The sequence below is a fragment of the Ambystoma mexicanum genome, chromosome 14 (assembly GCF_040938575.1).
Source record: "Ambystoma mexicanum isolate Mex_15411 chromosome 14, UKY_AmexF1_1, whole genome shotgun sequence".
Taxonomy (NCBI): Eukaryota; Metazoa; Chordata; class Amphibia; order Caudata; family Ambystomatidae; genus Ambystoma; species Ambystoma mexicanum.
Window position 1 is genome coordinate 176,557,128 of NC_090940.1, and position 26,089 is coordinate 176,583,216.

The 26,089-nt window shown below is 48.0% G+C and overlaps 1 protein-coding gene across 1 annotated transcript in view; it reads right to left on the minus strand.

Annotated features, from left to right (window-relative positions):
- Positions 1-26,089, minus strand: part of CHP1 (calcineurin like EF-hand protein 1) — a 225,055-nt gene that overhangs the window by 87,397 nt on the left and 111,569 nt on the right. The window contains exon 3 of the mRNA XM_069638857.1: positions 20,176-20,256. Within this exon, the coding sequence (XP_069494958.1) occupies positions 20,176-20,256 (81 nt within the window). The remainder of the gene's footprint in view (positions 1-20,175; positions 20,257-26,089) is intronic.

Sequence of the window (26,089 nt, forward strand, 5' to 3'; positions counted from 1 at the left end):
GCTCTCAGATGAGAGTGCAGCACACGCTTTTTGCAATAACGATTATGTACTGGGACTTGGTTTACTTTATGATTGACAGCATGGATTGCTCCACTTTTACATATTGTTAACACCACAGCAGACCCCCCACCCCCGTTTCCACTTCCAATGTCTTTGAAGAATGTGTTTGATTTCCTGTGTTTCATTATCAAACGTCAAAATTAATCTGGTTGTGTCTTTATCTTTTTCCATTCTGGCTATTGTTTTGGGACCTGTGAGGAAGTTCGTTCTTTCCTGCTTTCTAGCTTTTATATAAGCTTTCTCAATCACCTTTTTGGGATAACACTGATCAGAAAACCGTTTTGCTGCAGTTTTGCTTTCTAGATCATATGTCCTCAAAGTTGAGCTGTTCCGCCTGATCCTTATGAATTCACCATAAGGCATGCTCCAGATTAAAGTCTTTGAGTGGCCACTTGTTGCATGCAAAGGTGCGTTTGTTCCAGTCGGTTTTCTGTGCAGTTCTGTTGTTAACATATGATCCACAATTCTAATGTTCACATCTAAAAAAGGTTAAAAAAGGTACAGCTGTGTGTCTCTGTGAATCTGAGATTATGTTCATTTTCATTAAGCAGCTTCACAAAAATCGACCCATGCCTTCTCTGATTCCTTCCAAATTATAAAAAGATCAATGTATTTTAGCCAGAGTACAATGTTTTCAGTTAACATATGATCAGACCAGACATCGGAAGCCTCCCATGCCCCCATTGTAAGATTTGCGTACGATGGGGCAAATGTTGTGCCCATCGCAGTGCCTTGCACTTGTCTGAAAAATTCATGGTTAAAAATAAATACATTATTCTTTAAAACCAAGTCAATCATCTCTAAAACCATTTGGGTATGTTCTAGATAGTTCAGTGACCTGGTCTTTAAAAGTCTCACAAGCTTGTTTACCATATTCATGCCCGATCGAAGTGTACAATGACACCACATCCATTGTCGCAATGATATAGTCATGTTCCCATGGCACATTGTCAATATGTTTAAAAAAAAAAAAGAAAAATCAGTGGTATCTTTCATGTATGAGGAAAGGGAAGAGAAAAGAAAAAAGCACCTCGTCGATATATTTTGACATATTTTCCAAAACTGAACCTATTGATGAAACTATAGGTCTCCCTGGTGGTTTCCTTATGTCTTTATGTATTTTAGGGAGGAAATAGATCGTAGGTATAACTGAATTGGTTATGGACAGAAACTTACAATTATCTCCACTGAGGATGCCTTTACTCTTCCAAACTCTGAGGAAATCATTCACCTTATCTTCCAGCTCTTTAATGGGATTTTTCCCAATTCTTTCATAACATTTTCTGTCATTGAGCCGTTTATCTGCCCCCTTGATATAATCTTCTTTATTCATTAGGACAATATTATGTCCTTTATCAGAGGGCTTGATGACACAATTGGTGAGTGTTTGTAGTTCTTTTAAGGCATTCCTCTCGTTGTATGTCAAATTATCTTCAAGTTTCGGTTTCTTGGCCCTTCGATAGTGTTTCAAATCTTCAATCACAAGAGTTTGAAATGCTTCAATGTTGTTCCCTAGGTTTGCCATAGGGTTAAATTTAGATTTTAATTTGAGCTTACTCTTGGTGGTCCAGTCTGTCCTTATATCAAAATCTTCAAGGTCTATCGCGTTTTCTTCATCTTCATGTTGGGCACAGTTTCTTTTTCTAGATTCGCCAAAGTTGTTAACGCTTCCAAATCATTGAAAGTTAGATCTGTTTTGCCTCCTTCTTTGTATGTTTTTTTGGGGGCAAATTGGTTAATTGCAAAGAATTTCTTTAGACATAATTTGCGCATAAAATGATCGAGGTTAATGCGGGTTTGAACATAGTTAAAAAGGAGGCAGCTGGGCAGAAATTCAAACCAAGATTCAAAACCCTTTCTTGATGGCTCGTTAGGGTATGGTCTGACAGATTGATAATTTTCTGGCCCCCATTTCTGCCTGTGCTGTCTATTTCCCAGAGCGTAGCAATCTGTCCGGGATATTGTTCATGGCATTGGTTTCCCCTCTGCCCCCTCCTCGTTTTGCCCGGCCGCCTCTGCTCCCCCCCCCCTGACTCTTGTTTCCTCCTTTTGTTTGTTTTTTGCCATCTTGTCGCAAAAGTCTCATCTCGTCTAAAAAATGTAAACGTACAATTGGCTCATCATTTTCACTTGCTGTAGCATCCGACTCAGATGCTGAGGATTCCATATTTCCATGTTCATCTGTCAGAGTAGGGGTGTTATTTGCAGAAGTCAGTCTTAATTTCTCAAATCTACGAGCAAATGTATAAACACTCCCTCTCTCATAATCCTATATATATATATATATATATATATATATATATATATATATATATATATGGGATACATTACTCACTGTAATCGTATTTCTGATGCTTGTATCTGCTTAGATTCACATGCTGTGCATAGGCCGACATCTAGTGGAAGCTGCGGAGTATTACAGTTTGTTTTTCGAAACTCGAAAATGGGCGTCGACACAGGCGTGCCAGTAATACTATCCCTAGTGTGACGTCCACTGTACCCAAGATCCCTCACGCGTCTAGGATCCTCAGATTGTATTTTTTCTGACATGAGGAAGCATGAGGAGTAGCGTGAGTACAGATAATCCAAGCAGATAGACAGAAAGGTAAGACTACCAGCAATCATGCGCCTTCTCTCGGAGGGGAGGAAGGGTGGGTCGCATGTGAATCTAAGCAGATACAAGCATCAGAAATACGATTACGGTGAGTAATGTATCCCTTCTGAGGCTTGTGGAATCTGCTTAGATCACATGCTGTGCATAGATTAGCGAGCAGTACCCGAAGGAGGTGGGATGTGAGAAGGGTCATGAGCAAACAGGTGTCTTAGAACCGCTTGTCCCACTTGTGTATCTGACTTGGAATGAGTGTCAATGCAGTAATGCTGAGTAAAAGTGTGAATAGAGCTCCAAGTAGCTGCTTTGCAAATGGTGTCGAGTGGAACATTTGCAATGAAAGCCAGAGTGGCCCCAATGCCTCTAGTAGAATGGGCCCTTGGCGTAAAAGGCAGAGTTTTTTCAGAAAGAGAGTAACAGCTGTATACAGTTGATAATCCACTTCGAGATCGCGCCTTTAGAGACGCGATCCCCCTCTCTGCCTGTAGCTACGGAGACAAACAGTTGATCTGTTTTCCTTAGCGGTCTGGTTTTATTTACATAATAGAGGACCGCCCTACGCACATCAAGGGTGTGTAGTTTCACCTCAGCTGAGCTTTGCGGGTTCTGGAAGAAAGCCGGAAGCTCGATGGACTGGTTTACATGGAATTTAGATATAAATTTAGGTGAGAACCTAGGGTGTGTGCGTAAAACCAGTTTGTCTTTGTGGATAGTAAAGAAAGGATCCTGCACTGACAGAGCCTGAATTTCACTGACCCTTCTTATAGGAGGTAATGGCTACTAAGAAGGCCGTTTTATAAGTCAGGTGTTTGAGACTACTTTTATGCATGGGTTCGAAAGGGGGGCCCATGAGCTTAGCTAGCACCACATTGAGGTCCCATCCTGGCGGTGGGTTCGAAATAGGAGGGTGAAGTCTCTTTACTCCTTCCATGAAGGCTTTAACTACTGGTACGTTCCACCACGATACTTTGTTATGGGATGTGGTGTAAGCCGAGAGGGCTGCCAGGTGTACTTTCAGAGAGTTAAAAACCAAACCTGCGTCCAGCAGGTGGAGCATGTATGTTACAACGTTGGAAGGAGTGCAATCAACTGGGTTGATTTGTTTATTCTGGCACCAAATAACGAATCTTTTCCACTTGTCAAAATAACAGTGCCTTGTGTTTGGTTTCCTGGATTCTTTTAGGATGTCCATACACCTCTGTGGTAAATTGAGATGCCCAAACTCTATGACCTCAGGAGCCATGCTGCCAGGTTCATTGAGTTGGGTTCCTGGTGCACTGTTTGACCTTGTTGCTGGGACAGTAGGTTGTACCAGGCTGGGAGTTTGATGGGCTCGCACACCGCCATCCTGCGTAGGTGTGGAAACCATGGTTGTCTCGCCCACATGGGAGCAACTAGGATGAGCGTCATCGATTCCTTGTTCATCTTGTACACCACCTTCCTGATGAGAGGAGTTGGTGGAAAAGCGTACGCAAACATCCCTGACCAGTTCATCCACAGGGCGTTCCCTTGGGAGTCTGGCTGGGGGAACCTGGATGCAAATCCTGGGCATTGTTTGTTTTCGCTTGTGGCGAATAGGTCTATAGTGGGGAAACCCCACTGAGAGAAGAGATCTTCTACGATATCTCTGTGAAGGACCCATTCGTGTTCTTCTGGGAGGGAGTCTCTGCTTAGGGCATCCGCTAGGGAATTGAGCTCCCCTGGAACATGTTGTGATGACAGGAAGATGTTCCGTCTGAGTGCCCATATCCAGATTTTCTGGGCAAGCTTGGACAGATTTGGCGAACGAGTCCCTCCTTGTTTGTTCAGATAGAACATGGCTGTCGTGCTGTCCGTCCGGATCTGCACCGACAAGTTTAGCAGATGGGGCTCGAACGCCCGAAGCTCTAGCAGGTTGATGTGGTTCTTGCCCGAGACCACTTGCCTGAGACCACTGTTTCGCCAACCATTCCTGCATGGGACGCATGCGCAGACGCGCGTGGGGGACCAGGTAAATGCATGACGCCATCATGCCCAGTAACCGCATTGCTTTGCGTACCGTTATTTGTTGACCTGACTGATAATGTGGAATTTGCAGTAGTATATTCCGAATTCTCTCTTCCGAAGGGAAGGTCAACCCTTTCTGAGTATCTAGGATTGCTCCTAGGAACTGTTTTGAGGTGCTTGGCACCAGACTTGACTTCTTCTCGTTGATAGAGAAGCCTAATTCGTGGAGGAGGTCGATAGTCCTCTGAATGTTTGACCTGCAAATTCCTGGGGTCTCCCCCGTTATGAGCCAGTCGTCCAGATAACGGTACACTGGGATTGCCTCCCTGCGTAGGTGTGCAGCTGCCACCGCCAGTACCTTGGTGAATACCCTTGGTGCTGAAGCTATCCCGAAGGGCAGTACCTTGAATTGGTAGTGGCGACTGTCCACCTTGAAGCGCAAGTATTTTCTGTGGGCTGGGAGCATGGAAATATGAAAATAAGCATCTTTCATATCCAAGGTTGCCATGTAATCCCCCTTTTTTAGGAGGGGGATTACCTCTTGTAGCGTGGTCATACGGAATTTTTGGGGCTTGACATACTTGTTGGCAGTCCGTAAGTCCAATACTGGGCGCATCGTTAAATCTTTCTTTGGCACAAGGAAGTAAGTTGAATAGATACCCTTGTTTACCTGGTGTCCTGGGACGAGTTCTATCGCGTCCTTTTCTAGCAGAATGGCGATCTCCTCGAGAAGGATCTTCTGATGTTCTAAGGAGTGTACTCTTTGTCGTGGAGGGTGGTTCCGGGGACGCTGCAGTAATTCTATACAATATCCTGTGGACACTGTTGACAGCACCCATCTGTCTGAGGTGATCCCTTCCCAAGCCTGGGTGAAGTTGGAAATGCGTCCCCCTACTGGGGTTGCGTGAGAAGGGACCCTGAACTGAGCGTCACTGCTTTGGTGGAGGCGTGCCACCTCCCTTGTTGGGGCTGCCTCTGCCTCTTCCACGACCTCTCTTGTTACCCCTGCCGTAACTTTGGGTAGACTGCTGGTTGTTGTTCCATTGTGTACCCTGTCCTTGGGCATAGTTGCCTCTTTGTGAATTTTGGCCGCGTGGGCGACGAAAATTACTGTAGGGGGTTTGTTGGTAAGCTGGCCAAGGGATTTGAGAGTCTCGTACTCGTCCTTGGCATTCTTAAGTGCGTCTTCGACCGCTTTCCCAAACAATAGATCGGGTTCCACCGGCTTGTCTATTAATGAAGCCTGGGTTTCTGTTTTGAACCCCGACTGCCGTAACCACGCATGTCTCTTGATAACAGTACCTTCTGCTATCAATCTTCCTGCGTTGTCCGCGGCGTCGAAAGTTGCTTTTAATATGCAACCAGACACGGCTCTCCCTTCTGCCGAGATCCGAGCCAACTGGCCCTCTAACGGTTCAGGAGCAGAGGCTATGAGCGCCGCGACCTCTTCCCATTGATGGCAGTTGTAACTCGCCAACAGGGTGGTGGAGTTTGCAATCCTTGCCTGGTAGGCGGACGTTGAGGCTACCTTCCTGCCAAACCCGTACAGTCTTTTGCTCTCCTTGTCGGGAGGAGCTTCTGACGACGATAAGGGTGTCCCAGCCCTCTTCCGAGTGTTGGTAACCACTAGGGAGTCTGGTTTAAGATGTCCTCTTATATAAAGAGGGTCAGACTGGGCTGCCCGAAAAAGTTTTTCGACTCTGGGGTTGACGGCTCTGGTGAGGTTAGGATTCACCAGGGATGGATCTATTCTACGTTGGATGGATTTAAGGATAGGGATGGTCTGAGCGACCGGCCTCCTCTCTCCCACCAACTCTTCTGCGAAGTCCCTTTCCTCCTGTACACCGTGGGTGTCGATGTGAAAATGTTCTGCTGCGCGAGCGAGAACTTCATTAAAGAGGGGCTGGTTATCAACTGGCGAGTCGGTAACTGGGGCTTCGCTCTCTACCGGGGAATCTACTCTGTAAATTTCCTGCTCATCTTCTACCTCCTCCAGGTCCTCATCATCCGCATAGTATTCAGTCCCGGTTTGTTCCTCCATAATTGTAAACTCCTGGTCCCCTTCAGGGAAAGGCTGTCCTTGGAATCTGGGGTGTGTGAGTAGAGTATGGAGTAGAGTAAGGCTGCACCTCGAAGGGTTCAGGTCTTTCGAACCGGGCCTTTTTACTTAGGGGGATAGGATCAGAGGAGCCTGAGGGTGTGGCCCCTTGAGGGTCATACGGAAGGAAATGTTCTGGGTTTTTGTCATAAAAATCAGCTAAGGAAGACATCCTTGACATGACCCTGTCTATGTCTTCACTGGACCATTCTTTGGAACAGGGTATGACTTTTGTAGGCAACTTAGAGGACTTATCAAGGGTACCCTTGCTGGATGTTGATGTCCCAGTAGATTTATGTTTGTCTGTCTGCTTAGGGAGGAAGGATGGTTTTACAGGAGTGGAAGGCTGTGCTTTCCGCTGTTTCCCCCCCTCCCCGTGCGTGGAAAAATGTTTTCCGTGCCCCTTGGAGGCCCCAGAGAATTTCGACGCCTGGCGTCGAGGGTCGGGAGAGGTACCTTGTTTCGAGCGTGGGGCCTCGCTGGTGTTAACTGCGGCCTCGGTCTCCTGGAGCGCGGCCTGGGGGTGGAAGTCGTCTTCGTCTTCCGACGATCGAACTTCCGTTAACCTAGGGAGCGAGGCACTCTTGGCAAGAGTGGATGATTGCCTTGCGTCATGAGGCGATCTCGATCGAGAGCGCCCAGAGGACACCGAGTCGGACCGTTCTATCTGTGCCTCTTTCCGAGAAGTCGACGTCGTCGAGGTTCGGTTGGACTTAGTGTGCTTAGTGTGTGTAGGGTGTGTAGCGCTTGCGTCGCCGGGGGTCTTCCCCATAGCCGCCCTGCCGGACAACCTTCCGAGGTCGGGGACCTGCGCTCGGCAGTCTTTCGACGCCGTAATGCCCTCGCCGTCCGAAAGTACGGCGTCGCTGCCATCGCTGAAGGCGCCCTCCGCTGCCATGGCCGCCTGCCTGGCGTGGTGGGCCCAACGCTTTGTCGAACGGTCCTTAAGTGTCTTAGGCTTAAACCTACTACACGCTCTGCAGTTCGCTTCGGGGTGGTCCCTCGGCAAGCAGAGATTGCACGTGGCGTGCCTGTCGACCCAAGGGTATTTGCGGTTGCACTTGGGGCAGAATTGGAAAGGGGTACCCTCCATACGCACCTTGAGGCAGCGGGCTGGTAAGTGTAGGAAATATATAAGGTGTACCTATATACCAAGAGTGAAGAGTATGTACCACCCCCCACTCTCCCTACTTGCAGGGCCGAGGCCAGCGGCCTACTAGGCCCGGGCCGAGGCCAGCGGCCTTCCGAGGCCCAGATCCGTCGTGCAGCAGCCGACGGTCGATGTCTTCTCCAGCCGTCGTCGAGTGTAGAGGGTCGACGTTGGGGTGGGGAAGGATGTCAATAAATAATTTTAAACTTCAATAATTAGCAAAAGTATGGCTAAGGCCAGGGAACTCCGCAAGATGCTTCCGACCAGTATGGCGGAAAAAAACAATCTGAGGATCCTAGACGCGTGAGGGATCTTGGGTACAGTGGACGTCACACTAGGGATAGTATTACTGGCACGCCTGTGTCGACGCCCATTTTCGAGTTTCGAAAAACAAACTGTAATACTCCGCAGCTTCCACTAGATGTCGGCCTATGCACAGCATGTGATCTAAGCAGATTCCACAAGCCTCAGAAATATATATATGGTTGTATCTGCTTAGATTCACATACTGTGCATAGTCAGACATCCAGTGGTCACTGCTGAGTATTGCATTTTGTTTTTCGTAGTCGAAAAGGGGACGTCGACAAGGCGTGCCTGTAACACTATCCCTATAGTGACGTGCAGTGTACCCACAACCCCTCACGCGTCGAGGTCCCTCGGTTTGTATTTTTTCTGCCCTGAGGGAGCCTTCTATACATGAGTGAGTACAGAAAAGAGAGAGAGATGTAGAAAGATGTCTATGTTCCTGCCATCCGAGCGGGGAGGAAGGGTGGGCGCATGTGAATCTAAGCAGATACAACCATCAGAAATGCTTTTACAGTAAGTAATGCATTGTCTTCTGATGTTTGTTGATCTGCTTAGAATCACATGCTGTGCATAGACTAGTGAGGAGTACCCAGAGTTGGAGGTGGGTTGTGAGAAGGAACAGTAGAGAAAAGAGGTCTTAATACTGCTTGTCCCACCTGGGAATCAGATCTAGAGTGAGCATCTAGACAGTGTTTTGTAAAAGGTGTGTACAGAACTCCAGGTTGCCGCTTTGCAAATGGACTCAAGGGGAACGTTTGCAATGAATGCTATGGATGCCCCAGTGCCTCGAGTAGAGTGTGCTCTTGGCTTGAAGGGTAGTTCTCTCTTAGCAAGAGAGAAACAGAGAGTGATGCATTGAACAATCCATCTAGATATAGTGGACTTTGAGACTGCATCTCCTTCTCTTCCTGCTGCCACTGAGACTAAGAACTGATTAGTCTTTCTCAGTGGCCTAGTTCTTTCCATATAAAACATGACAGCTCTGCGCACATCGAGTGTATACAGGCTCTTTTCTCCCAAATTGGAAGGGTTTTGAAAGAACATTGGTAGTTCTATTGACTGGTTGACATGGAATTTCGATATGAATTTCAGTGCAAACCTAGGGTGTGTGCGTAGAACCACCTTATCTTTGTGAACTGTTACAGAGGGGTCTCGAGTAGAAAGAGCCTGTAGTTCACTTACTCTCCTAATGGAGGTGATAGCTATTAGGAAAGCAGTCTTAAGAGTGAGGTCCTTAAGAGTTGCCTTGTGCATGGGTTCAAAGGGTGAGCCCATGAGCCTGGTAAGTACCACATTAAGGTCCCAGCCGGGAGCTGGGTTTGCTATCGGAGGGTGTATTCTCTTTACCCCTTCCATGAAGGCTTTGATAACTTGGACCTTCCACCATGACACCTTAAGTTGAGAGGTGGTGTATGTAGAAAGTGCCACTAGATGGACTTTAATAGAATTGAACACTAGACCTGAGTCCAGTAAATGGGTCAGGTAAAGGACAATTTGTGTGGGAGAGCAGTGGACTGGGTTAATGCTCTTACCTCTACACCAGATGACAAATCTCTTCCACTTGCTAGAATAGCAGTGGCGAGTGTTGGGTTTTCTTGCTTCTCTGAATGTCCATGCATCTCTGTGGGAGTTGTAAATGGCCAAATTCAATGACCTCAGGAGCCAGGCTGCTAGGTTCATGTTCTGTGGGCATGGGTGTAATGTCTTGCCCCTGTCCTGTGACAGCATGTTGTCCGGGCAGGGCAGTTTCACCGGGGGGGACAGGGACATCTCCATCAGGTGAGCAAACCATGGTTGGCGGGCCCACATCGGGGCTATCAGTATCATGGTGACTGGTTCCTGGTGCATCTTGTGCACCATCTTGTTCAGCAGAGGAGTCGGGGGGGGGGGAAAGCGTAAACAAATTTCCCTGACCATGGTATCCAGAGACCGTTCCCCTTGGAGCGGTTCTGTGGGTATCTGGAGGCGTGGAAGCCCCATTGTGTGAAGATGTCAAAGACGATGTCTTCGTGTAACCGCCATTCGTACTCGGAGGGCAGAGGGAAGTCTCTGCTGAGTTCGTCTGCTAGCAGATTGAGTTCCCCTGGCACATGTTGTGACAATAGGAACATGTTGTGTCCGAGAGCCCACTTCCAGATGTTCTGGGACAGCTTGGACAGTCCTGGAGAGTGAGTGCCCCCTTGCTTGTTCATGGCTGTGGTGCTGTCCGTGAGGACCATCACTGTTTTCCCTTGTAGGTGTGTCTGGAAGGCTTTTAGTGCCTTGAACACCGCAAGTAGCTCCAGTAAGTTTATGTGCTTGGAAGCTACGCTCGGAGTCGAGTCTGATGGGATAGGTGAGCCCCCCATCCTGTGAGGTATGCGTCTGTGGTTAGAGTGGCTTCCACTGCGGGGGTGGCGAATGGTTTCCCTATTTTCAGGTTTTCCTTCGACCACCACCGTAGCGAGAGAACCAAGGCCTGCGAGACCACCACTAGATCGTCCCATTGTCCGCTGGCCTGACACCACTGGCTGTTGAGCCACTCTTGCATTGGGCGCAGGCGCGCGTGAGGTACCAAATAAATACATGACGCCATCATTCCTAGCAAGCGCATTGCTTTGCGTACCGTCACCTCTCGACCGGCCACATATTGAGGGATCTGAAACAGCATATTTTGGACGTTCTCGTTGGAGGGGAAGACGAGGCCGTCCTTTGTTCCAATTAGAGCCCCTAGGAATTTTTTGATTTGGCTGGGGTCTAAGCTGGACTTCTCGTTGATGGAGAAGCCCAGTTGGAACAAAAGGTCTACTGTCTTTTGGGTGTTTGAGAAGCATGTCTCGTAAGACTCCCCTGTTAGGAGCCAATCGTCGAGGTAAGGGTATACTGGTATGGACAACCTGCGCAGGTGGGCCGCTGCCACTGCCAGTACCTTCGTGAATACCCTCGGTGCAGACGCTATGCCGAAGGGTAGCACTCTGAACTGGTTTGCCCTCTATCATGAACCTGAGGTATTTTCTGTGCGCTGGCAAATCAAAATATGAAAGTATGCATCTTTCATGTCCGGTGTTGTCATGTAGTCCCCCTGAGATAGCAGGGGAATTACCTCCTGTAATGTTAACATATGAAATGTTTGTGGTTTTACAAATGTGTTCGCTGGGCGCAGATCTAGTACAGGGCGCATGGTTAGGTCCTTTTTGGGTACAAGGAAGTACACTGAATAAATACCTTCCATTATCTGAGATAGGGGCACGACCTCTATTGCTCCTTTCTGTAGCATCTGTTCTACTTCTAACAGGAGGATGACGAGGTGTTCTGGTAACAGGCGTCGTCCCCTTGGAGGTCTGTAGGTGAGGGACCGATTGAACTCTATACAGTACCCATGGGCTATTGTTGACAATACCCACCGGTCTGATGTTATTCCCTCCCATGCTGATAGGAACGATGTAATCTGGCCCCCACCCGGAGAAGCATGGGAGGGGACCCGAACCTTCGGGTCATTTGGTGTTATTTGCCGGGGTGCCTCTGGGGCTGGAGCCCCGGCCTCTGCCCTTGCCACGGCGTTGTCCTCATTGGTTATACTGGTTACTGGTACCCTGATTAGAGGGTCAGTTGCCTGCAGTATAATGCTGTTGCTGCTGCTGTTGGCCACGAAAAAAGCGCTTGTTGCCAAATCCCCGCCTGTTTGGAGGCTTTGAGATTTGGTCTAAGGTCTTTATGGTGTTGAATTCCTTCTTCGCATTTTCCAGTGCATCGTCCACTGCCCTTCCAAAGAGATTTGACTCTTCTATTGGCTTATTAATGAGTGACGCCTGTGTTTCTGCCTTGAAACCGGAATTGCAAAGCCAGACGTGACGCTTCAGCAGAATTCCCTGCACCAAAGAACGGCCAGCAGTTTCAGCCGCATCAAGAGTGTTCTCAATGATGCTCTGGTTGACCAGAGCTCCTTCTGTAACTGTAGCCAATAAGAGAGTTCTTAGAGGTTCAGGGGCTTCTTCGATGTCCTGCTTAAGCTTTCCCCAATGAGCATCAGCATAGGTTGCCAGAAATGTATTATTATTGGCAATCCTAATTGAAAACGCTGCCGAGGCGGTAATTCTTTTGCCCAAGGCATAAAGCTTTTTCCCCTTCTTTATCTGGGGGTGCCTCGCTGGTTGACAGTGGAACCCCAGCCGTCTTCCTTGTGTTAGTCACCACTAAGGAGTCCGGGACTGAGTGACCCCTGATATATAATGGGTCTGCCTGAGAGGGTGAGAACAATTTCTCGATTCTTGGATTGACCCCTCTTACCAGCGCGGGGGTGGACAGCGATGGGGTGAGTCGTCTCTTAACCGAGGCGAGGATAGGAATAGTTTGACTAGTGGGAGTTTTTTCTTTAATAATCCTCTCAACGAAATCAGTATCTGGGGTGACCTCCCCAGTTTCAACTTCAAAATGTGCTGCTGCCTAGCGCATTGCAGGTGGGCTGATCGTCTACTGGAGATGGGTTCCTGACCGGTGTGGTCTGAGGAGAAGAAATGTCTATAATGTCAGGGTCTGTAGACCCTGATGGTGACTGCCAGCCACCTTCACCTGGGTCCTCCTCGTAGCCCTCCTCACCTATGTTAGTGTCATCATGAAAACCTTCTTCCTCTTGTTGGTCTTCATTATTCACAAACTCATCTTCTTCCTGGAAGTGAGAGTCCTCTTCAGTGAGGTCGTAAGAGTTCATGTCTTCCTGTAGGGGGTTAAAGAGCTTCAGGTATTTAGCCCTTGGCCCCTCCTGGAGTACCTCCCTTGGCCTCTTGGGTGTCCTATTTTCTGGGATGGCTATGAACCTGTCTAGCTTGTCCATACATGACTGGAACCTCTCTACAGTCCAGTAAGGTAGGCCAGAGCGGTCTGGGAGTGAAAAGGGAGTTTCCTCTCCATGTAGTTGCTTAGTTCTGTCCCATAGCTTCGGAGATAGGGTCCCTTCGCCTTCTGAGAAACCTTCTCGCTGGCTAGGGTCTTCTGTCGACGGTGGGAGCTGTCCCAGCCTACCCTCCGGCGTCCTCTGCGTTTCTTTGGCCTGGTGAGCGGTTTTCGACATGTCACCCGCCGTCCGTCTCTGGCCGTCTTTAGAAGCTATACGCGCAAGGCTTTCGGCGATCAGCTTCTCCGTCGAGGGATCACTCGCCGTCGCGCTAGGCAGTGCCGAGTCTTTACTGGCAACGTACACACTCTTGCGAGGAGCGTCGCCTGAAGATTTGGGGTTAGCGCCCTTATTTACAGAAAACCCAGTCGCGGAAGCGGTGGCGGGGAGGGCTTGCGACCCTTACGGTCGGCGGAAGACGCCGGTGGACCAGACGCCTCCGTTGACGCTATGGCTGCCTTGGTCTTCGATGAATGCGTGCCGTGGGGTATGTGCTTATGTGTTTTTCTGTGTTCGTCCTTGTCGCCGGGTGTTCATCCCCATAAGCGGGGCATGAGCCGGGCTTGTCGGGGACGGACGACGAGGAGCGGGAATGCTCCTTCGAGAGGTCTACAACCTCCGTTGCGGAGGCCGTGTAATCACCGTCCTCATCACATTCAGCGGCGGCGGCAGCTGGCGAGGAGTCAGACCTAGACATCTCATAGGCTGCCCACCTTTTGACCCTGCGGTCCTTTAAAGTTTTGGGTTTAAGTAACTTACAGGCCGCACAGCCGTCCTCTTTGTGATCGAGGGGCAAGCAACAGTTACACCATTTATGCTCGTCTTTCCAGGTAAACTTGCCCTTGCAACGCGGGCAAAACCTAAAGGGCGTCCTCTACATAGCTGAGGGCATGAAATGTGATTACGACGTCGAAAGAGAGGGAGGGGAAAGAGAGAGGCATTCTCGGAGTCAAACAAAGAAATGACCACACAACCCCGCTCGCCCTACTGTGTTAGGCCGAAGAGGCCAGGGCACGTTTTTGGCAGCGCCGAAGGATCTCCTCCGCTCGTCCCTCCGTCGAAGATCTTGCTCGGCGGAGAACAGCTTGCAGCTACGTCGAGGGAGGGATCTATGTGATAGTTATTAATAATAATAAACGACCAAGGGTCGAGGAAATGATTCTGCAATGTCCCTCGAGGAGCTCCGCATAAAGGCGACCAATAACTGGGCGGAAAAAAACAATCTGAGGGACATCCACGCGTGAGGGGTTGTGGGTACACTGCACGTCACTATAGGGATAGTGTTACAGACACACCTTGTCGACGTCCCCTTTTCGACTACGAAAAACAAAATGCAATACTCTGCAGTGACCACTGGATGTCAGACTATGCACAGCATGTGATTCTAAGCAGATTAGCAAACATCAGAAATATATATATCTTTTTCTTTTAACCAAAGCACCTACAGTATTTCCTTGTCAATTACAAATACCAATATGGTCTCACTTTTGATGTCTTCACAACGTGAGCCACTTTGGAATAAAACCGATTGTTAAAGTTTTTTTTGTTAAATATCAGATTAAAACAAGTTAATTTGGACTTGTTTTGATACTAATTCCAATACTCACTGGATGTTGACTGGTTTCATATGAGTAATTAGCAGCATTCGCTGTGACCAAAAAAAGAAGGACCAGATGAGGATGGGTGCAGCCCACTCATCCTTTACAGCGCCTCCAAAACATGGCACTGATCTCCTGTGAAAAAACGAAACCAAAAGGGAAGGTGCTAATTCATACCTTATTGCACGTGTTTGAGTACGATGAACTAAAATATTTTTAAATTCAAATGGCTCCTTCTTGGAATCATGTATGCCGGTTCTTTAAAGACCTGGAGTGGCTTTCCACATAAATCGGAATTGGGCTTGTACAGAGAAAATCTATATGGCAGGGTAGGCTTCATCTGCCATAATTCTTAATCCGGTCGACATTTAAAACAATGCCATTAGTACTCCAACTGATCCAAGTGCCGCTGTGATCCCTGGAGGTAATGTCTGTGCTCGGAGACCTTAAAATACATGTAGGATGTGGCGAAACTTATTTGGTCATAACCTCCTTTGTGGTTTTTGTCTGGACTGCACAACTGGTGTGAGCAACTGCATCTTAGAAATCCAGATATATTGTGGATGCCACACCTCCAGGATGTTTTGGTATCTTGCATAGCTCGGGTGTCTGTATAAGAACAGCTTATACTATGATTCAATAAGTTTGCACCTCCTCGCTCAGCTGGGTTGAACTCTGCAGGTGCTCTGTGCATGCAGCCATGCGCTCTCATTAAAGCAGAAGTGCTCATAAAGCAGCGGTCTCTCCAGGTCATAAGTCATAGCTTGAACACTGAAACCTGAAAGTGTTCTGTTCATCCCAGAAATTTTAGGGTTTTCTATATTTGTGGTGGTGTAAGGCCTTTATAGAGTCATTATATACATGGTGTACCTTATTATTAAATCACATTGGCCACATTCAATTATTGGAATGTAGGGAAGCCCCAAGGATCAAAAGAAGGATTTGATGAGAAGGCGCTAACAGCAGTTCATGGCTATCCAGCATCCCAAAACACAAGGAGCTTTTGCTGGGCAACGAGGAGCAAGTGAGGTCTCAAATATACCAGTGGCAAACTAGACCCTTTTGTCTATTATATAGAACCCATTATGGCTTAACTGTCTTTGAGGTGTTTTGTAATGCTCCTTTAGACAAATTCCCAAACACCCAGAGTTCATGACACATGGGTATATTTGTATGGTGTCAGATGGTCTAGAAAGTCAAAAGCAGCTTCTGCTGTTGGAGTCAATCTAATTGGGCTCTTCTAGGCTACAAGCAGACGCTTAATAGCTCCCAGGACCTGGCAATTTCCAACTCTGCTTCATATGATGTCAGCAAACAAATATTCCTAGTTGCATGCTGTGTTCAACCATAGCCTGCATCGAGAACATACTTGCGAGATCATGCATACACATTTTTCATTATGGATCTAAGGTATAGGTTACCATCCAAATCAATATTCAAGGGGCAGGGGAAAGGCAACCATTGCCTTGTAATTCTTAAAACTATGGAAGCATTGCTAACCAATGCCATTTAAGGTCATAATTAATACCATGAATATGTGTTCTAAGGGGATGTATATACTGAGGTTCCCTCAGTAGCACAGGATTGTCAATACTTCCTCCTCACATTGTATTTTGATGTGTTTTGCAGTCCATTACAGGCATTCAGCCCATTTTCCTGATGTGTGAAATCTTGAACCAATGGGGACATTTAGGTTTTTATTACTTATACAGGGTTGGTGTTCTTTGAATCTGGTTTTGACTTTTCAACCTGTCAAGGCCATGTGCCAGACCAGGCATGGCATGTGATAAGATTGATAACTCTAGGAGTTGCAGTTTGTGAATGGTCGTTGGATCCATGGCGTATATAGCCCTAAATCTTGCTCCTTTGTTCTATGCCGGCCGCATACTACACATCCCTCCTACTGGACAATGTCCGCTAGGCCCCAACGTTTGGCACAATGTTGCCAGAGTGTTTCCTAGTGGACTGTGTGAACAAGTGTGTTTGTGGTGTGTCCCGCTCTTAGATGCAAACCCTGGTCTCAAGTTCGCTCATCACATTCCAAATGTGCCAGTGTTGGCTTATTGCTGGTTTAATGGTATTAGTCATGGGGGCGGGGGGGGGGTGCTAGCACACAAAACACTCTGTGCTGAATGTTTAGGAGACCATATAGTAGCTTGTTACTTTCCGGATCTTTTCTAGCTCTTAAGAAATTTATTTGGGAAGCCCTTTTGCCTTAAGTCATACTAAGTCTATACTTGGGCAATTCATGAATTGCCCAAATGGAAGGATCTCTCTATGCCCAGTGATGAGAACAGAATTCATATTGGTTGCGTTATACACCATGCTCTTCAGAGGTTGTGCAAGGACCTCGGACTCTAAATCAAGAAAGCACCTAGCAAGTGGCTGGTCATCTACAACAGAGATTTTGGAGCCAACAGATCGAGCAGGGTCTATACCAGAATAGCAATGTAAATAGTCTGTTCTACCTAGAACTCTGAGGTGGAGAACACCAGTATGTAAAGCAGGCAATCTAAAGTAGGCCAAGAGATTCCAATATAGTACACAACTATTTCCCCCTTCCATTAAGATAACCAAGCATGTGAAGCACTCACTTCAGAGACTTGTGTGCAACCTACAGCTCAGCGATCCTTAGCCCGGGAAAACCCAAATATCCTTCTATTTGAGCCTTGTAAGGCGCTTTGAGACCCTATGGGTAGTGACAGTGCTGATCTACCAAGGTTTGTAGACAGTTATAGAAAAGGTGAATAGTTGCATTGGTTTGTTTTTCTCCATGCTATGAGGTCAGTTTGTAGCTGTTAACTTCTTTGTACCATCAAAAGGCACAAGTATGTACATGCTGTCTCTCGCCACACCAAAATAAAAGATAAACAAAATACATTGTCCCACCACTCTACATCCAAAGTAACACAAAATAATGGCAGTGCCCTGCCTCTCACACCTCCCTTGTGTAACTTACTCAAGTTTACAATGGCTGTAATCACTCTCCTTGTGTAAAACAATAAAATAAAAATAGTACTGTTAATTAGCACCCAGTGCTGGGAGGGAGCAACTGAGCAGGTTGCTTGGAACGCGAGCTGAATCCCACAATCCAAGCCGGTTTCCAACCCGACAGCTCCCCCGGTCTGCCATCTTTCCTCCACCCTCCCATCAACCTATTTTCCCTGTTCCTCCCACCTCGACTTAAATGATGGTGGTGGCAGCCCTGCTGCTCAGTCTTCGTCCTTCTGGCCGCCATGGAAATGGAAGAGGGGCTCCACTTGGAGCCCAGTCTTCCAGCTCCATTCCGGCGATCTTGAGAGTCTTTTGTATGAATGGGATGCCACAAGGTGTCCCGTTCATTCATAAGACACGGCTATCAGCACCCCGGGTTACCGGATTGGCAACTTGGGTGCTAATAGCAATAATCACCCACTCCACGGGCTGGAACGGGTAATAACAGCAACAGGGACCCTCGTTAACTAGCCCCGGGCCGTTATCACCTGTTCCAGCCTGTGGAATGGGTAACTGTTGCTATATCATACTCTGAGCTTGTGTGACTGATCTGCTCCCCACCTTTTCACGAAGATGGCGAGCAGTCACTGTCATGATGCCTGCCCCCGGAAGACCAGACCAGACCCAGCAACACCGGAAGCAGGCATCATGCCACTTGGAGCATGCCCAAAAGCCCCAGTTAGGCGCCAGGCTCATAAAGATAAAGTCAGTCCTGGCGCCATGGGCGCCAGGCTCATTATTGATAACTCACGTGAGGCAGACCATGCTGCATGAAGACTCAAGCCAAATGAGGCTTAGGAGGGACTATTTTACTGAAGGGACTATTTTGTTACTTGGGTGGGGCTGTGGAAATATTACCTGGATCTTCTTCCAAGGCTATTTAAACCACGCCCGGACAGCCACACGTGCTTCGCGTTATTCTGCTTGCTGCAGCGTAACGCTCACCGTGTTTTCAGCAGCTCCAGTCTTCAGCCACGCCTGCTTCAGTCCTGGGACTCCTGAAACAAGAAGAAAAGAAGGATAAAGGTTAGAACAGGAGTTTTAACTTTAATCCTTACCTGAATCCTGATCCATTTCGCCACGGAGCTGAAAGACAGAAGTCTTTGAAGCATCGCTTCGCATTCCTACGGCGCCGCGCTGAACTCACCTGCTTGGCGGTACTTCAGCATTCCATCACGCTCTCTCCATCTCGCGGCCGCCCTCCGACACCTAAGGAGACAAAGACAGCAAGGTGAGCAAGGGGACTCTCTAAGGCTATACAAGCTACCCCCAAGGACTTACCTGATTTACCACGGGGGGTACTCACCTCATCTCGGGTCGCCCAGTCAACTCTGCTTCATCGCCGTACCCCGGCCCCTAAGGGGAAAACCACAATAGACTTACCTGAATCTTACCAATTGCCATTTGGAAATCTTCGAGTGGATTAATCAGCAACCTGCAAGGAATTGGACAGAGTGAAGATCACACATTTGAACTCTTATGAACAATTGGACTTTAGAGTCAATACTGGAACTCACCAATTCCTCTACGCCAGTGAAGTAACTGGTCATCAACGCGCCCCTGCGGTCGACGCAGGATGGAGAGCTCATCCTTCCAAACCATCAGGTGAGACTAAGGAGGGGACATCAAGAGTGATCTGTGGGAAGACAACGTGAGTGGGGAAGGTGGGTTGACACTCAATTCCACGGGTGGTTAATTCCCCTTCTCCTTTGCAGAAGAATATTCCTGCGAGCCAGACAAACTAGGCAGAGCGGGGCAGTCCAGTCAGTCATCTCGGCGCTACACGTCACACTGGTGGAAACAACAGCGGCCCAGTTCCGGTCGACGCCCCCGTGGGAACCAGGTGAGCGTAACAGTCACTGCTCTCAGCCAACACTGTGCCCAAACATTGTGCCGTTTGCACACATGCCTGCCTTTTCTCCAGTTCCCTCGGTACAACAGTTCAACGTGGAAGACACAGAGACTAGATCAAGCAGCACAACAAGCTGCAGACACCCCCTTTCAGAAGGCAATAATCCATGACATAGCTGTTAAATAAATGTCACTGTTGGCGCCGGCTGAAAGATTGAGGTCCTTCACTCTTTACAGTAGCTGCCCTGCCATGTGGAGAAAACTGCCTTGTTCCAAAAGAATGAAGAAAAAAAAAAAAAAAAAAAAAGAAAGTGATCGCTCCTGTACACTACTGCCAAAGACAGACCTCAATCCCTGGACAAGGCCCTCAGCCCCTTTTTTCTTTCCTTCCTGCTGTAGTCTCTGCTCTGCTGTCATTCCAAAGATCGTGCTCAGTACAAGCTGCTGTCAATTATTCTCTTCTTAAATCCTCAGTTTAGACCGCCAATTCATCAAGCGTTATGCTGCTGTGAGCAATGTGGCCAACATAACCAATATAGTCTATGCAGTTTCATATATAATTTACAAGTACAAGTAAAATTACTGCACGTCCAATTTAAACAGTGTAAAAAAATAAATAAATAAATAAATAAAATAAATAAATAAACTCACCCTTCTGGGAAGAAAGCATTGATTATCCGGTCTCCTAAAGGGTTGATTGCAAGCTCTGGAATCCGCTGGAAATCTTCACGGCTGGCGATAGAAGAAAACAAGGACACTTACAAACTAAGACATGGGCCCCAGACACAGAAGACAACCTCAAACACTTTAGTTGATGTACACATCTTGTTTTAGTCCCCTCTTCAGTAGTGGGTTTGTCATAACTGATGGCTTTAACAAACTATCCCACTGAAACATTCCTTCAGCTATGGAAGGTGTCTGCAGCATTTGGCTCTTCAGATGTTCTTGACTGAAACTCCCATCAGCTCTAGACAAAACAGTAAATGATGAGGAATTAAGTGTTAGTCCAAAACATATGGAGAGCCAAAGGTTGCAGACACCTGAACTATGTGGTGTCACAATGTTACCATTTTTCTTCTCAATATGTATGCTCTTCAGAGCATCTTACAGCACTTTGAGGTCTAAGCCCATCATCTCCCAAAGCCAAAAGACAATTCACAAATGTACTTTTTCTCCAAGTTTGTCCAGGTCCACTGAATCCAACACTATAGAAACCTAGGCTTTTTTCCCCAAATCCACTTTTTCCAATGCCACCAAGAACTCCAATAAAATTTTTTTTTTAAAAATTAAAAAAATAAAAAATAAAAAGTTCAAAGAATAGCCATAATCCACAAAGGGGTTGAGAACATATCTTGAAGATCTATTTTTGGCTTAAGAACAGTCACGTTCTGAATGCTTCCCACCTTTAAACCTGTAAACGGCAGGATGCAAAAATGAATTTGATTTAATTAACCCACTAACCCGCAGCTGTGCTAAAGTGTTTACTGCAAGCTTCCAACGGCTCCTCTTAGGGTCTGGAGGCCTTCTGTAGGTTACCCCTGGAAGCAAGATTCTGAAGGGAGACAACAACGTGAATTCCTGGAGGACTGCTGCTGAAGGAACCAGTGTAGTCCAAGAAAGTCCTCATCTCCTGCTGTCCCCTCCTCTCCCCCCTTGGCTACTTTGCCCTCTCCTCCTCCTCCGCAGGGCGTACCTCTGATCTGTACCCCTCCCTGGAAGGTCTTCAAGGCTGGCAACCTTCTTCAGATTGACAATCTCAACTCTTGCTCTACTGTCAATCACTCCTCTGACATCTGCCATCTCCTTGAAGAACTAGACACCAATGTCCTTGGTCTTACTGAGACATGGTTCACGGCCAGTTCCATCACAAGCTTTGACACGGTCCTCCCGGATGGCAACTAGATCCTATCCGCACCCAGATCCTCCCGGTCCAGTGTGGCGGCGGGCAATTTCGGGGAGGGTTTGGCGGTGCGGGTTTTATCCCTGATCTTTCCTGAGTGGATTCCTGCCTCTATTATTCCCCCTCAGACCTACTCTTTTGAATTCCTTGTCTGTAGGCTCTCTCTCGCCTACACATTCTCTTACTGTGGCTACCATTTACCAGTCTCCTGGTCAAATCACCTAATTTCTCCGAGTGGGCCGACCTCTCCTCCTCCATCCTGGCCTCTACCACTCAACTCCTCCTCCTCCTCCTCTGTGACCTCAATATACATTTAGGCTCTTGTTGTTCCTCCTCTGTATTCTTCCGTGACCTCTGTGACTCCTCTCCCTATCCATCCTCCCCTCTGGCCCAACTCACTCTGCAGGGTACACACTCAATGTCTTGATCTCCTCTGACCTCCCCCTCTCCATCCCTCTGACCACTCCTCTCTCCTGGAGCAATCACTCCCTCCTCTCATCTCTCCCGCCCCCGCCCCGTCTCTGCTCTACTCTTCAATTTCTGATACTCTTGATGCTGTTGCCCCTGTCATGAGAATCCGTTTGAAGTCCAAAGCCAAGTGCAATTCCTGGTACGACTCTGACCTAGCTACACTTAAACATAAGTGTAGGGCGGCTGAGAGGAAATGGAGGGCTTCTTGTTCATCCTCTGACAAACTGGCCTGTCGCCCGCTACAAAGGCAATACCGACTCTCTGTCCTCACCAAGAAGAGAGTCCACATTCAAGCTTGCGTCTCTAACATCCAACAACTCGGCCGAACTCTAAAATCTGCAGGGAGCTGGCCAACCCTGCTGCAGTCTCTACCCCTCCTGTTGCCTCCCAGGCTCTTTGCAATGCCCTTGCCTCTCACTGATCTCAAAAACCCAGGACATCCTGTCTACCTTCTCCACATCCACCCCACCCCACCCCTCCTCTCCTCTCCTCTCCATCTGTGCATGCTGACCCTCCTTTAGCCACCCCCCACCATCCCTCTCGTCCTTTCCTCTTTTCTCCCCTGACAAGGTCACCAGACAAGTCCGATCTATGAACGCATTGTCAAAACAGGTTAATCCCTTTTCCTCTAAAACCATCAAGGACCACATTGACACCCTCGCTCCAGCCCTAGCTGATTTTTGCAACCACTCCTTTGCCTCATGATCCTTCCCCTCCCCTCTGAAGCACTCCCTTGTGCATGCTCTTCTCAAGAAACCCACAGCTGATCCTTCTTATCCAGCCAACTATCGCCCAATTTCCATTACTCCCTTTCTGGGCAAACTCCTGGAAAAGTTGGCCATCTCTGAGCTTAACCTTCATTCCAATTCTGTTGGCTTTCTCCATGACCACCAGTCTGGCTTGAGAGCTGCCAGAAGCATGGAAACTGCTCTCCTGAACATCCGTGAAGATCTGCTCTCCAACATTCCCTCTGTCCTCATCCTCCTCGATCTCTCTTCTCCCTTTGATGCGGTCAACCATACCATCCTGCTCAGCCGTCTCTGTGATAGCCTGGGTATCACTGATCAAGCTTTGGCCTGGCTGAACTCTTTCCTCTCCGATCGAACCTCCCAGGTCCAACTTGGGTCCTTCCAATCATCTATCGTCCCCGCTACCTGTGGTTTTCTCCAGGGGTCTAACCTCTCGCCCTGGCTTTTCAACCAATACCTGGCAACTCTTGCCCATTGCATTGCCATTTTCTGCTCAAATTTCCAGTGCTACACTGACGACACTCAACTCATTTTCAGGCTGCACTCGGCTACCTCCTCTCCATCTATCATCTCGGATTGCCTAACTGCCATTCAAGATTGGTGTGCCACCAATGATCTTGGTCTGAATGCCAGCAAGACAGAAATCCTCCTCATCAGCACACCTTCACCATCCTGTCTCCTCACTCTCTGGCCGGCTTCCCTTAGCCCTCCTCCTACTCGCCCCACCCCACCCCCCCACCTGCAAGGCTAAGAACCTCAGGGCCATCTTTGACTCCACACTTTCCTTCTCCGCCCACATCTCTGAGGTCTCTAAAAAGTCAAACTTCCTACTACACCTCCTCAGAGGTACTCTGCCTTGCCTCTCCTTCCCCCAGAAGCTCATGGTCTCCCAAGCTCTAGTTCTCTCTAGTTTGGACTATTGTAACAGCCTCTTTCTAAATCTACCTGCCTCTAATCTCCGCCCTCTGCAACTAATCCAGAACAGGACTGCAAGACTTGTCCTTGGCCTCAAGCTCTCCAGCTCTGAAATCTCTCCATTGGCTCCCAGTGGATGAAAGTATTAAATTCAAAACCTTCTGCATTGTCCACAAGGCTTTCTGGGGCCTGGGTCCAAAATACCTTCAGCTATCCCTCAGAAAATACCTCCCCTCTCGAGCTCTTCACTCCTCTACCTCCAAATCCCTTAGGGTCAGCAGTTTTTCAAAGAAACAAGCTGGGGGTAGATCTCCGTCTTCGGCTGGGACCTCCCTCTGGAACAGCCTCCCTGCCACTCTAAAACTTAAAGAACCATCTCCGGTTCCGAAAGCACCTCAAGACCTTTCTCTTTTCTTCTGCCTTCGCTCCCCCTCTCCCCTGCTGATCTGATCTGTTCTCTCTCGGCACTGTGCACCTGGCCACCCTCTGTCCTCCGGGCCCAGGTACCTCCTCACCCTGCAACCCTCCCACACTGCCTCCGGGCCACCCCTTGCACTGGGGTCTGTATCTGTACCTATACAGCCCCCCCTTTCTTCCTGCACTTATCAGACCTACCCTGTCTGCTGCCTTAAACCTAGCACTTCCAAATTGCTGGCTGCACTACCACTGCTTGTTGCCTTTATTATTTATCTGTTTCTCCTTTGCTTCACACTTTCCACTAATCCCCCTTTCATGCACTTTTCCCCTCCCCCCTCTCCCATGCACTTGCACGTTCTCAATGTCACTGGGCCTAGTAAGATCGTTGTTTTGTTCTCCCTTGCCTTGTCGCGCTCTGAAACACTGTGTACGAGTGCAATAGAAATAAAATATCAATTAAGAAGGTCAACAGGGATCCTCTGCTTCATCTCCATGGACCTGGGAAGACCTTAGTCTGTGCCTTCCTCCCCTATACTGGTGGGCCTAAATAGTCACGAGTCCTGCAACAAAGTCCTGCCGACTATGGCCTTCAAAAGTACAGGACATCTGCTGAGGAGGCCTTTCTGTTGCACTGGATGCAGTCCAGAACTGGAGCGCGGGACTGGGCAGATCATTTTGTGGCCCAGGATCCTCAAGCTGCTGCTCTCTGCCTTGAGCAGGGGCCTATCTGGAGCTAGTGCTTTCTGCCACAATCTGAACTTGCAGATCCAGGACATAGGTTTCTTCATTGCACCTGCAGTGTCCCGATGGCCCGCCTTCATGGGTGTAGCAGTGATCAACGTCATCTGTCCTGTCCAGTTGAAGCTTCTCTGTAAACCACATCAGTTTCAGAAATCAGAACCACTGCCTGGCTGGACCCAAAACTGACACCTAAATCGGCCACTGCACCTTGGACCTCCTGGGCCGTCTACAACGGGACCAGTGGCTTCAGTTGGCCCCAGCGATGAAGACTTTCCTGTGGAGGCCCTTTAAGAATTCTAGGGCCGGGTGTATATATCATTTGTTGCCAACCTCCTTCATCCCACAGGGATTGCATGGGTGCAAAGCCCACTCCCAAACACTACTGTGGCCATGAACAGTGGTGTTCAGACCTAGGATTTCTTCCCAGTAATCACCCCCCCCTCAGAGTGTAGGAATTGGGAGTTATGGAAGGTCAGAAGCAGGACACTGACTGAAATTCCATCTCACTGATGATTTGTATTAACTGAAAGGAATACATGCCCATCTCTCCTTACGGTGAGTGTTTTCCCTACCTAGGTGCTCGTCAGTTATCAGTGAGTTCCAATCTGAAACGGTCCACTGTACAAACTAACCTATTCTAACCCTACCACTATAACAAAAACCATGAGAATGACTGCCTTCTCCTGTAAAACTGGTTCTTGACCGATTTCAGTTCAGTAACATTCTCAAGTAATTCTTAGTGACTACTTTCATTATGTCCCACTGTTCCAATACTGGGTTCTTCAGGTTTTCAACCTTCTCCTTCACTGGATTACGCTTTCGTTCCTTCTTATCTTACTTCATTTGTATTTATTCTTTTGCATTCATAGGGTAACTTTATCCAACAATTAGAACTTTTCCCCCTTGGCTCCTCAATCTGTATTTGAGAGTTCAGTTTCACTTTTGACTTGGCCCTTATTCTCGGTGTCAATCTGCTCTTGAGGTTCTCCCCTGTCACAGCGTTTCCTATTTTGTGATATCTCAGGGTTTTCTCCTTATCCTCTTGGAGTGTAAACCTTCCAGTAAGGATTTTCATTCCATGTTAATGGTTTATCTTCACTGGTACGAATATGAGCGGTCGAGTAATTATCTTATGTAATCAATAATGAGTTACCCGTCATGCTCATGGATAACCACCAAGGTTTGACTGGTTGGGACCTTCTCTTCTGCTCGTCAGGTTGGCCTCTCGTAATTCCTGTGGTTTCATATATGATCTCCCCAGTGTCTCGTTTGCAGGTTCGTTCAGTGTTGAGCTAAGGGTATTGGTATTAGCATTGTTCACGGATGCACTCTTCCAACTCTGCTTGATTGCAGTTACGCCCTACTTAGCTCT